Below are 12,863 nucleotides of genomic sequence, written 5' to 3' on the forward strand. Positions count from 1 at the left end.
TAAAATTTTGTTTCTTTCTGTCCTCGCTACCCTAAAAAGGGTCTTTTCTGAACGCTATAACCACTGGTATTTTATCACTCATGACAGTGCCTCCCGCCATTAACTTTCCTGCAATTTTCCCAGCCAGTTTACCCTTCCCCTTTGTGTTGAGGTGAAGGCCACACCTAGTATAATCCCACCTATTGAGAGAATCAACAGGAACCACACCAATGCGTGACCCTGCGCCCGACATAAGCAGCCGTTCCAACTCCAAATTAACTCTCTTGACAGAAGAGTTCAAATGAGGTCGGTCATGGCACCCAGGAACAGATACAAACTCAACACTAGTATGCTTTGATGCTGATGAAATCTTTGCCAGGTCACACTCTATACTGTACCCAGGATCTCTGTCAATACTATTACATGCCCCACCCACTATAACCACGGTGTCTTCCTTAGTGAAATCTTTGCAAAGTGATCCTAAATCCTCTGTCATCTGCTCCAGACCAGCACTAGGTTTAAAAAAATTGGTGATCTGGTATTCTGATCCTAGTTCATTCTGCACTAGTCGGCCAACACTTCTTCCATGGGAACTACCAAACAACAACACTTTCTTTCTCTTTACTGATTTCCCTACATTCTCACTTTTCAATTTGCTGGTGAAAGTTTGTTGTGCCCCGTCTACACCTGCAACTGCTTGAGGCTCACCAGCTTCTAACTGAAGCAACAGGTCAAATCCATTTTCTACATTCACCATGAAGCTGTCAGACAAAGTTCTAGGCCTGTTCCTCCTGTTGCCTGTTGCCACTTCCCACCTCTCTTTACCCTTTTCCCTCCTTAACCTGTCAAGATCTCCCCTGGCCTTGTCTAACTCAGCCTGAAGGGTGGCAATTTTCCTCCCCTGTTCTAGTATCTTCCTGTCTCTACTACAAATCCTACAAAACCACTGATGAGTCTCATTTACTTTCCCTATTCCCAGGCCACTACAGTCGCCCACATGGAAAAAAATCACAGCACCCATCACACCAAAGCCCCATCCTAACAATTCTACGGCAAGTCAAACACTTTTCACTCATGATAAACGTAATAGTGTATTAAGAATAAGTCAGTTAAGTTACAGATAAACACGAAAATATGGTTCCACAAATTTGGCCTATATGCAACTGTGTGTAAACAAAAAAAACAGCACAAAGTTTCTGAAACAACAACTTAAACTTTACGCTACTTTCTGGAAATGCTAGTGGAATAATGAAGAGGTACGCTAAGTTAAATTGCTGGAGAGAGCAAAGAACAACTAAACGAAATTCTATAGATTTGATGTGGCAAAACGTAAACAGAAAATACGACTGTACGATCTTTTCGCGTTTTCTGCTATATTACATAAAGAAAAATGAAACCTTTAATGGTACACTTAAAAGGCACACTAATACACCTATTCACCATGTAATAAGGAGTAAACTATATGTTTTCTAATCTAAAATGACTTATCTTCACGAGAACACCAAAACTCGTGCTAGTCACCTGGCTGCAGGGCACAATAACATTTGCATACAGTTTTAACAGAATTGATCCATTTTCTTTGCACAAATACAAGACACTGCAATACAAATACACTTAAGACAGGTACCATGAACAGGCTGGTCAAAGAGCTCAAAGACAAGGATGTCAAGACACATCACATCCCTTGGTCTCAATTTCGGGTTGTTACATTAACTGTTGCAGGTTGTTGTACCCACAACTTCAGTCGATTTCCACTAACAAAAGAGAGATATCTCTGAACTGTAGGATATCTTATTCCTCAAAAGCATCACTGAATGCATATGTTCTGAGGTCTTAGGCTGAAATGTAATTTTTCTGCAAGTAATTGGGTAAATATATATAACATACCTGTAATCACTTACAAATGATAACGTCTGTGAAAACTCCAGTAGACCATTTTTCAGGGATTTGTTGACATTTTCAGACTGTGCATAATTCTGTAGTGACTGCGCTAGATCATCATTTTTATTCCGCACACTGGAACAATAATACACAATTTTAAGTCCCAAATAAGTAACAAATATGTCTTTCCTCCAATTATTTGTAGATCCTTCTACATCCTGACTGTGTGACTCTGTCATTTGTTACAAAAATAGAAGTAAATACTAAACAAACAGCTAATGAAACTGTTCAAGTTTTGCATTACTGTTACAAGTTGTATAGTATGAGTTTTTTAATCATAAACCTGCTTCTCAACACTGTGTTGACCACAGGAAATTGCTATATACAAACACCTGTGTAATGGAAGTAAAAGTAAACCTGTCTTCTTGGTCCAGTACAGTCACATGCTGCAATCATGTCTACAATCATGGACAAGATGGTGCAGCTTATGTGCAGTGCTCAGTTTGTCAGCATGCCTCAAAGTGTCATTTCAAGCTTAGACCAACTGCACATAGTCACTTCGCTACAGGAATGGTTGACAATTTTGGACATCACCATCCAAAATGGTGTGCACTAAAATGACATCATTTGAATATTCAGTCACTATTATAAGACACTAAAAGTTGAAGATCTGTCTTGTGGTGGTAGTCTGCAATCAAAATCAGCTGACAAATGGTAGCTACAAATTATTGTCTGTATACACCATGAGAGAATGCAACAGAACTGCACATTACCTTTTTGACAGCAACTGGGAGCATTGTGTTGCCACAGACAGTATGCAACCATCTCCATCTCCTCTAGGCTTCCACTACAAAGAACAGTACAAACCCCTGTGGTTGGGATGTCTGAAGAAGATACGCATGGGAACACCTGGAATTACTCAGCGACATCCAATTCTCTTTTATGACGAGTGCCAGATCAGTCTTACACCTGTTGATTGTTGTACAAGAGTGTGAAGTCAGTAGGTACCAACACACTTCTTCAGCACACAATCCCATAGGTTCTGCAGGGAAATGGGTCAGTCACGTTTAGGACTGATATTGTGTATAGATATTGGACACCTCCCATCGTTATCTACATTAATTAGAGAGCTGTGCAGTATCAAGGCAGCCCAACAGTCAATATTTTAGTGAAAGCTTTGTCTTTCAAGAAGATAATGCACAAGCACACCACACTCTCCTTGTGAACACTTTCCTCTGGGAGGCAGGATTCGAATGCTTGGAATAGCCTGCAGTATTTACTGATATGGGCCCGACTGACCATGCTTGAGATGAATCATTGCAGAAACCCCACTCACATTCTAGTAGTCATATGAGAGCAGTGGGACAGGCTTCAGCAACATTATCTTGACTGCCTTTTGGGCAGTAAGTCAAGGATGATCCAAGCATGTTGCAATATACAGGGAATAATATGGTACTGAATGCTGCCCACAGCTGATTTTGATTTTACAACTTTGTAATAATGAGCATCTTGAACAAACTCGTTTTATTTTAGCTATTGTTTTATTTTTATTACACTTTAATTCATTACTCCCTCAAATATATGCCCACACACATTAACAATATGCAGGTGGTGCAAAATTCTTTTTGAGCAGTTTATTATTATTATTTTCGATTATTCCCAATTAAGAGAGCGTTTGAACTTGAATTCCCTTATGATGATTGTTTGTGTTTTTTCTGAGCCCAAATTTTCTTCATGTGTTCACTGTGTTGTTTCTTTCGCTCCGCTGTCCATTTGTATCCTGGTCTCTTCTGTGTTGTGGTGTCAAATTTATGTTTTTTGATGATGTTCCTGAATTCAGTTCTATTTTCTGCATCGTTTACTGTTATGTGTGCTTGTCTGAGGTCCTCTTCAACTTCTTTTATCCATTTTGTTTTTCCCCTGCCTGAGTTGATGACTTTAAGAATTCGCTTTGAAATTCTATTTTCATTCATCCTGTGGATATGTCCGTAGAACTGCATTCTTCTTTTCCTTATTGTATCCGTAATCTTGTCTGCGTATTTATATAATTCTGATGTTGGTCTCTTCATCCAGATTCCTTGCTCTTGTATTGGGCCAAAAATTTTCCTGAGAATTTTCCTTTCTTGTTTTCAGTTTATTATTATTATTATTATCATTATTATTAGTCTACCTTACTTTAAAAAAAGACAACTGCTTTTGCAATTATATGCTGTGCCTTCATTGGGTCTATTATTACTTATAAACATGTGAATAACTATACTAATACATTAGAAAATCCAGGATGGAATAATGACAATATTATGAAAGGGATAGTTGCTACACAATACATAGTGGAGATGCTGAGTCAAAGTAGGCAAAACAAAAAGACTGTCAAACAAGGCTTTCGACCAAACAGGTCTCAGTATTAGATGACATACACACACACTCACACAAACACAACTTACACACACATGATTACAGGCTCTGACTGTCAAGGCTAGTCTGCCAGACACTATAGTCGTGTGTCCACGACAGTGAGTGAGGGAGTGAGTGTGTGTGTGTATGTGTGTGCGTGTTTTGTCTAATCCTGATGATGAAAACCTGTTTGGCCGAAAGCTTTGTTCGACAGCCTTTTTGTTGTGCCTATCTGCAACTCAGCATCTCCTTTACATGGTGAGTAGCACCTATCCTTCTCATAATATTGTCATTATAGTAATACATACTTATATTGACTTCCACAGGTGGTTTATTTAACACAGTGGATTATTTCTTAAAGTAATTACAGGATTTTGTCTAATGAGAAACATCAAGATTCATTAAAGTATATATATATATATATATATACACACAAAATTCGAGCTTACGCAACCCAAGGTTGCTTCGTCAGGAAAGAGGGAGGGAGAGGGAAAGACGAAAGGATGTGGGTTTTATGGGAGAGGGTAAGGAGTCATCTCAATCCCGGGAGCGGAAAGACTTACATTAGGGGGAGAAAAGGACAGGTATACATTCACACACACACACATATCCATCCGCACATATACAGACACCAGCAGACATATGTAAAGGCAAAGAGTTTGGGCAGAGATGTCAGTCGAGGTGGAAGTACAGAGGCAAAGATGTTGTTTAATGACAGGTGAGGTATGAGTGGTGGCAACTTGAAATTAGCGGAGGTTGAGGCCTGGTGGGTAAAGGGAAGAGAGGATATATTGAAGGGCAAGTTCCCATATCCAGAGTTCTGATAGGTTGGTGTTAGTGGGAAGTATCCAGATAACCCGCACCGTGTAACACAGTGCCAAGATGTGCTGGCCGTGCACCAAGGCATGTTTAGTCACAGGGAGATCCTCATTATCAACAAACACTGTCTGCTTGTGTCCATACATTTAAATGGACAGTTTGTTGCTGGTCATTCCCACATAGAAAGCTTCACAGTGTAGGCAGGTCAGTTGGTAAATCACGTGGGTGCTTTCACACGTGGCTCTGCCTTTGATCGTGTACACCTTCCAGGTTACAGGACTGGAGTAGGTGGTGGTGGGAGGGTGCATGGGATAGGTTTTACCCCGGAGGCAGTTACAAGGGTAGGAGCCAGAGGGTAGGGAAGGTGGTTTGGGGATTTCATGGGGTTGAACTAAGAGGTTACGAAGGTTAGGTGGACAGTGGAAAGACACTCTTGGTGGAGTGGGGAGGATTTCATGAAGGATGGATCTCTTTTCAGGGCAGGATTTGAGGAAGTCGTATCCCTGCTGGAGAGCCACATTCAGAGTCTGATCCAGTCCCGGAAAGTATCCTGTCACAAGTGGGGCACTTTTAGGGTTCTTCTGTGGGAGGTTCTGGGTTTGAGGGGATGAGGAAGTGGCTCTGCTTATTTGCTTCTGTACCAGGTCGGGAGGGTAGTTGCGGGATGCGAAAGCAGTTTTCAGGTTGTTGCTGTAATGGTTCAGGCTTTCAGGACTGGAGCAGATTCGTTTGCCACGAAGACCTAGGCTATAGAGAAGGGAGCGTTTGATATGGAATGGGTGGCAGCTGTCATAATCGAGGTACTGTTCTTGTTGGTGGGTTTGATGTGGACGGCTGTGTGAAGCTGGCCATTGGACTGATGGAGGTCAATGTCAAGGAAAGTGGCATGGGATTTGGAGTAGGACCAGGTGAATCTGATGGAACCATCCTATCAGAACTCCGGAGATGGGAACTTGCCCTTCAATATATCCTCTCTTCCCATTACCTACCAGGCCTCAACCTCCGCTAATTTCAAGTTGCCGCCGCTCATACCTCACCTGTCATTCAACAACGTCTTTGCCTCTGTACTTCCACCTTGACTGACATCTCTGCCCAAGCTCTTTGCCTTTACATATGTCTGCTTGTGTGTGTACATGTGCGGTTGGATATGTGTGTGTGTGTGTGTGAGTGTATACCTGTCCTTTTCTCCCCCTAAGGTAAGTCTTTCCGCTCCCGGGATTGGGATGACTCCTTACCCTCTCCCTTAAAACCCACATCCTTTCGCCGTTCCCTCTCCCTCCCTCATTTCTGATGAAGCAACCTTAGGTTGTGAAAGTTCGAATTTTGTGTGTGTGTTTGTGTGTCTATCAATGTACCAACACTTTCGTTTGGTAAGTTACATCATCTTTTTATATATATATCAAGATGATGTAACTTACCAAACGAAAGCATTGGTATGTTGATAGACACACAAACAAACACAAACACACACACAAAATTCAAGCTTTCGCAACAAATGGTTACTTCATCAGGAAAGAGGGAAGGAGAGGGAAAGATGAAAGGATGTGGGTTTTAAGGGAGAGGGTAAGGAGTCATTCCAACCCCGGGAGCGGAAAGACTTACCTTAGGGGGAAAAAAGGACAGGTATACACTCGCACACACACACACACACACACACACACACACACACACACACACATACACACACACACACACACACATTTCCATCCGCACATACACAGACACAAGCAGACATTTGTAAAGGCAAAGAGTCTGGGCAGAGATGTCAGTCGTGGCGGAAGTAAAGAGGCAAAGATGTTGTTGAAAGGCAGGTGAGGTATGAGCGGCGGCAACTTGAAATTACCGGAGGTTGAGACCTGGCGGATAACAAGAAGAGAGGATATACTGAAGGGCAGGTTCCCATCTCCAGAGTTCTGACAGGTTGGTGTTAGTGGGAAGTATCCAGATAACCCGGACGGTGTAACACTGTGCCAAGATGTGCTGGCCGTGCACCAAGGCATGTTTAGCCACAGGGTGATCCTCATTACCAACAAACACTGTCTGCCTGTGTCCATTCATGCGAATGGACAGTTTGTTGCAGGTCATTCCCACATAGAAAGCTTCACAGTGTAGGCAGGTCAGTTGGTAAATCACGTGGGTGCTTTCACACGTGGCTCTGCCTTTGATCGTGTACACCTTCCGGGTTACAGGACTGGAGTAGGTGGTGGTGGGAGGGTGCATGGGACAGGTTTTACACCGGGGGCGGTTACAAGGGCAGGAGCCAGAGGGTAGGGAAAGTGGTTTGGGGATTTCATAGGGATGAACTAAGAGGTTACGAAGGTTAGGTGGTTGGCGGAAAGACACTCTTGGTGGAGTGGGGAGGATTTAATGAAGGATGGATCTCATTTCAGGGCAGGATTTGAGGAAGTCGTATCCCTGCTGGAGAGCCACATTTAGAGTCTGGTCCAGTCCCGGAAAGTATCCTGTCACATGTGGGGCACTTTTGGGGTTCTTCTGTGGGTGGTTCTGGGTTTGAAGGGATGAGGAAGTGGCTCTGGTGATTTGCTTCTGTACCAGGTCAGGAGGGTAGTTGCGGGATGCGAAAGCTGTTTGCAGGTTGTTGGTGTAATGGTTCAGGAGTTCCAGACTGGAGCAGATTCGTTTGCCAAGAAGACCTAGGCTGTAGGGAAGGGACCGTTTGATGTGGAATGGGTGGCAGCTGTCATAATGGAGGTACTGTTGCTTGTTGGTGGGTTTGATGTGGATGGACGTGTGAAGCTGGCCATTGGACAGATGGAGGTCAACGTCAAGGAAAGTGGCATGGGATTTAGAGTAGGACCAGGTGAATCTGATGGAACCAAAGGAGTTGAGGTTGGAGAGGAAACTCTGGAGTTCTTCTTCACTGTGAGTCCAGATCATGAAAATGTCATCAATAAATCTGTACCAAACTGTGGGTTTGCAGGCCTGAGTAACCAAGAAGGCTTCCTCTAAGCCACCCATGAATAGGTTGGCGTACGAGGGGGCCATCCTGGTACCCATGGCTGTTCCCTTTAATTGTTGGTATGTCTGGCCTTCAAAAGTGAAGAAGTTGTGGGTCAGGATGAAGCTGGCTAAGGTAATGAGGAAAGAGGTTTTAGGTAGGGTGGCAGGTGATCGGCGTGAAAGGAAGTGCTCCATTGCAGCGAGGCCCTGGACATGCGGAATATTTGTGTATATGGAAGTGGCATCAATGGTTACAAGGATGGTTTCCGGGGGTAACAGACTGGGTAAGGATTCCAGGCATTCGAGAAAGTGGTTGGTGTCTTTGATGAAGGATGGGAGACTGCATGTAATGGGTTGAAGGTGTTGATCTACGTAGGCAGAGATACGTTCTGTGGGGGGCTTTGTAACCAGCTACAATGGGGCAGCTGGGATGACTGGGTTTGTGAAATTTAGGAAGAAGGTAGAAGGTAGGGGTGCGGGGTGTCGGTGGGGTCAGGAGGTTGATGGAGTCAGGTGAAAGGTTTTGTAGGGGGCCTAAGGTTCTGAGGATTCCTTGAAGCTCCGCCTGGACATCAGGAATGGAATTAACTTGGCAAACTTTGTATGTGGTGTTGTCTGAAAGCTGACGCAGTCCCTCAGCCACATACTCCCGATGATCAAGTACCACTGTCGTGGAACCCTTGTCCGCTGGAAGAATGACGATGGAATGGTCAGCCTTCAGATCACGAATAGCTTGGCCTTCAGCAGTGGTGATGTTGGGAGTAGGATTAAGGCTCTTTAAGAAGGATTGAGAGGCAAGGCTGGAAGTCAGAAATTCCTGGAAGGTTTGGAGGGGGTGATTTTGAGGAAGAGGAGGTGGGTCCCGCTGTGACGGAGGATGGAACTGTTCCAGGCAGGGTTCAATTTGGATAGTGTCTTGGGGAGTTGGATCATTAGGAGTAGGATTAGGATCATTTTTCTTCATGGCAAAATGATATTTCCAGCAGAGAGTACGAGTGTAGGACAGTAAATCTTTGATGAGGGCTGTTTGGTTGAATCTGGGAGTGGTCCTGAAGGTGAGGCCTTTGGATAGGACAGAGGTTTCGGGTTGGAAGAGAGGTTTGGAGTAAAGGTTAACTACTGAATTAGGGTGTTGTGGTTCCAGATTGTGTTGATTGGAATTTTGAGGTTTTGGAGGTAGTGGAGCTGGAAGTGGGAGATTGAGTAGATGGGAGAGACTGGGTTTGTGTGCAATGAGAAAGGTTGTGAAGGGTGAGTGAGTTGCCTTTCCGGAGGTGGGAAACCAGGAGATTGGATAGTTTTTTAAGGTGGAGGGTGGCATGCTGTTCTAATTTGCGGTTGGCCTGTAGGAGGATGCTCTGAACAGCCGGTGTGGATGTGGGAGAGGAAAGATTGAGGACTTTTATTAAGGATAGGAGTTGACGGGTGTGTTAATTGGCTGAGTTGATGTGTAGGTGAAGGATTAGGTGGGTGAGGGCAATGGATTGTTATTCATGGGTGGCTTAGAGGAAGCCTTCTTGGTTACCCAGGCCTGCAAACCCAAAGTTTGGTACAGATTTATTGATGACATCTTCATGATCTGGACTCACAGTGAAGAAGAACTCCAGAGTTTCCTCTCCAACCTCAACTCCTTTGGTTCCATCAGATTCACCTGGTCCTACTCTAAATCCCATGCCACTTTCCTTGACGTTGACCTCCATCTGTCCAATGGCCAGCTTCACACGTCCGTCCACATCAAACCCACCAACAAGAACAGTACCTCCATTATGACAGCTGCCACCCATTCCACATCAAACGGTCCCTTCCCTACAGCTTAGGTCTTCGTGGCAAACGAATCTGCTCCAGTCCGGAATCCCTGAACCATTATACCAACAGCCTGAAAACAGCTTTCGCATCCCGCAACTACCCTCCTGACCTGGTACAAAAGCAAATCACCAGAGCCACTTCCTCATCCCTTCAAACCCAGAACCTCCCACAGAAGAACCCCAAAAGTGCCCCACTTGTGACAGGATACTTTCCGGGACTGGATCAGACTCTGTATGTGGCTCTCCAGCAGGGATACGACTTCCTCAAATCCTGCCCTAAAATGAGATCCATCCTTCATTAAATCCTCCCCACTCCATCAAGAGTGTCTTTCCACTGTCCACCTAACCTTCGTAACCTCTTAGTTCATCCCTATGAAATCCCCAAACCGCCTTCCCTACCCTCTGGCTCCTACCCTTGTAACTGCTCCCGGTGTAAAACCTGTCCCATGCACCCTCCCACCACCACCTACTCCAGTCCTGTAACCCGGAAGGTGTACATGATCAAAGGCAGAGCCACGTGTAAAAGCACCCACGTGATTTACCAACTGACCTGCCTACGCTGTAAAGCTTTCTATGTGGAAATTACCAGCAACAAACTGTCCATTCGCATGAATGGACACAGGCAGACAGTGTTTGTTGGTAATGAGGAGCACTCTGTGGCTAAACATGCCTTGGTGCACGGCCAGCACATCTTGGCACAGTGTTACACCGTCCGGGTTATCTGGATACTTCCCACTAACACCAACCTGTCAGAACTCCGGAGATGCGAACTTGCTCTTCAGTATATCCTCTCTTCTCGTTATCTGCCAGGCCTCAACCTCCGGTAATTTCAAGTTGCCGCCGCTCATACCTCACCTGTCTTTCAACAACATCTTTGCCTCTTTACTTCCGCCTCGACTGACATCTCTGCCGAAACTCTTTGCCTTTACAAATGTCTGCTTGTGTCTGTGTATGTGTGGATGGATATGTGTGTGTGTGTGTGTGAGTGTGTGTGTGTGTGTGTGTGCGAGTGTATACCTGTCCTTTTTTCCCCCTAAGGTAAGTCTTTCCGCTCCCGGGATTGGAATGACTCCTTACCCTCTCCCTTAAAACCCACATTCTTTCATCTTTCCCTCTCCATCCCTCTTTCCTGATGAAGCAACCGTTTGTTGTGAAAGCTTGAATTTTGTGTGTATGTTTGTGTTTGTTTGTGTGTCTATCGACGTTCCAGCACTTTCGTTTGGTAAGTCACAAGATATATATATGATAAAAAAACACACAAGCACACACACAAAATTTCAAGCTTTCGCAACCCACGGTTGCTTCGTCAGGAAGGAGAGGGAAAGATGAAAGGACGTGGGTTTTAAGGGAGAGCGTAAGGAGTCATTCCAATCCCGGGAGCAGAAAGACTTACCTTAGGGGGAAGAAAGGACAGGTATACACTCGCACACACACACATATCCATCCACACATATACAGACACAAGCAGACATATTTAAAGGCAAAGAGCTTCTTCCCTCATTCCTGACAATGCAACCGTGGGTTGTGAAAGCTTGAAATTTTGTGTGTGTGTTTGTGTGTTTTTTTGTTGTGCCTATCTACCAGCACTTTCCCGTTTGGTAAGTCACAGAATCTTTGTTTTTAATATATTTTTCCCTTGTGGAATGTTTCTTTTTATATATATATATATATATATATATATATATATATATATATATATATATATATATATATATATATATATATATATATATATATATATCTCTGTGTGTGTAGGCGGGTTTGAGAGGAGGGAGGGAGAGACAGAGTTTTGTGATGATAAGGGAAAGCATTTAAGACCATTCTTTGTCATCAGTCCTCTAGCTGATTTCACTAGGCCTGTTAGGAGCTCTCTACTGTGTCAGCCTCTTCATTTCAGAGTAATAACTAGTTATTGGATATATTTCAGTCTCCAGCTTTCCCTCCAGATCTTACTCTCTCTGTTCCCTCAAGTACCACAGAAGTTATTCCAGAATGTCATATCATATGGTCCCTTCTTTATGTCATTGTTTTCCATATGTTCCTCTTGTCCTGATTCTGCAGAGAACCTCCTGATTTCTTATATTATCAATTCAAATAATTTCATCACCCTTCTACAGCAATACATCTCTAACACTTAAGATTCTCCTCTTTCCCTGTTTCCCTACTGTCCACAAATCACTTCCACTCAACGCTGTGCTCCAAATGTACATAATTAGAAATTTCTTTCTCAAATTAAGTCAATGTTTGACCCTAGTAGACTTCTTTTGGCCAGGAATGTGCTTACCAAGCGCCTGGCCCACCAACTTGTCTATTGGCAAAGCACGGACACTGCAATCACCTATATGGTTACCTCACGCCCCACTGTTAGAGTAGCAGGCCATTCCTCCACATCATTCCTCTGCCTTGGAAAACACTTCTGCCCTCTGGTCTTGGGCACACCTGGATTTCTCAGAGCCCTTCCTGGGATACTCTGGGTTAATCGACAAATATGATGATAGTGCCCCCCCCCCCCCCCCCATGTTCACAGGGCAGACTATTCAAAGCTCCCAAAAACAAGTGTCACAGATAACCACCCTCAATTTACTTCCATGTAGCACTGATACATACTGTGCCCCATCTTGCATCTATTGGTCTAGCCAAACGCTTTTAAATTCTAGCCATCCAAGTTTCACTGCTATCACCCTTTGGACGAGACTCTTAAAAACTTCATGGCTGACCATATCAGTCACAACTGTCTATGATCCATCCCACCAGCACTCGCCCCTCCCCTCAGCAGTCCAGCCACCACCAATTCCCTCTGCATGTTCCCGTGAGGGACCTTGTCTTCACCTAAGGCTGCCAGAATTGATTTCCTGCTGTCATTTCCAATCTTTTGGGATGGGTTACACTTCAAGACAGCGCAGTGCGCCATAAGCACTTAAAAAACTGTGGCCTCACCATTGTCCTCTCCCTGGATCCTATAGTCTACCATCATCTTTCATTCCAGACGCAGAGTCATCCACGACACCCACCCTGGAGACAACT

At 44.2% G+C, this 12,863-nt stretch overlaps 1 protein-coding gene across 2 annotated transcripts in view; it reads right to left on the reverse strand.

The window, feature by feature from the left end:
- LOC126458450 (CBY1-interacting BAR domain-containing protein 1) overlaps positions 1–12,863 on the reverse strand; it is a 211,698-nt gene that overhangs the window by 139,115 nt on the left and 59,720 nt on the right. For both annotated transcript variants that reach the window (XM_050095516.1, XM_050095515.1), the window contains exon 3: positions 1,867–1,995. In XM_050095516.1, the coding sequence (XP_049951473.1) occupies positions 1,867–1,995 (129 nt within the window). The remainder of the gene's footprint in view (positions 1–1,866; positions 1,996–12,863) is intronic.

Source organism: Schistocerca serialis, chromosome 2 (genome assembly GCF_023864345.2).
Source record: "Schistocerca serialis cubense isolate TAMUIC-IGC-003099 chromosome 2, iqSchSeri2.2, whole genome shotgun sequence".
Lineage (NCBI taxonomy): Eukaryota > Metazoa > Arthropoda > Insecta > Orthoptera > Acrididae > Schistocerca > Schistocerca serialis.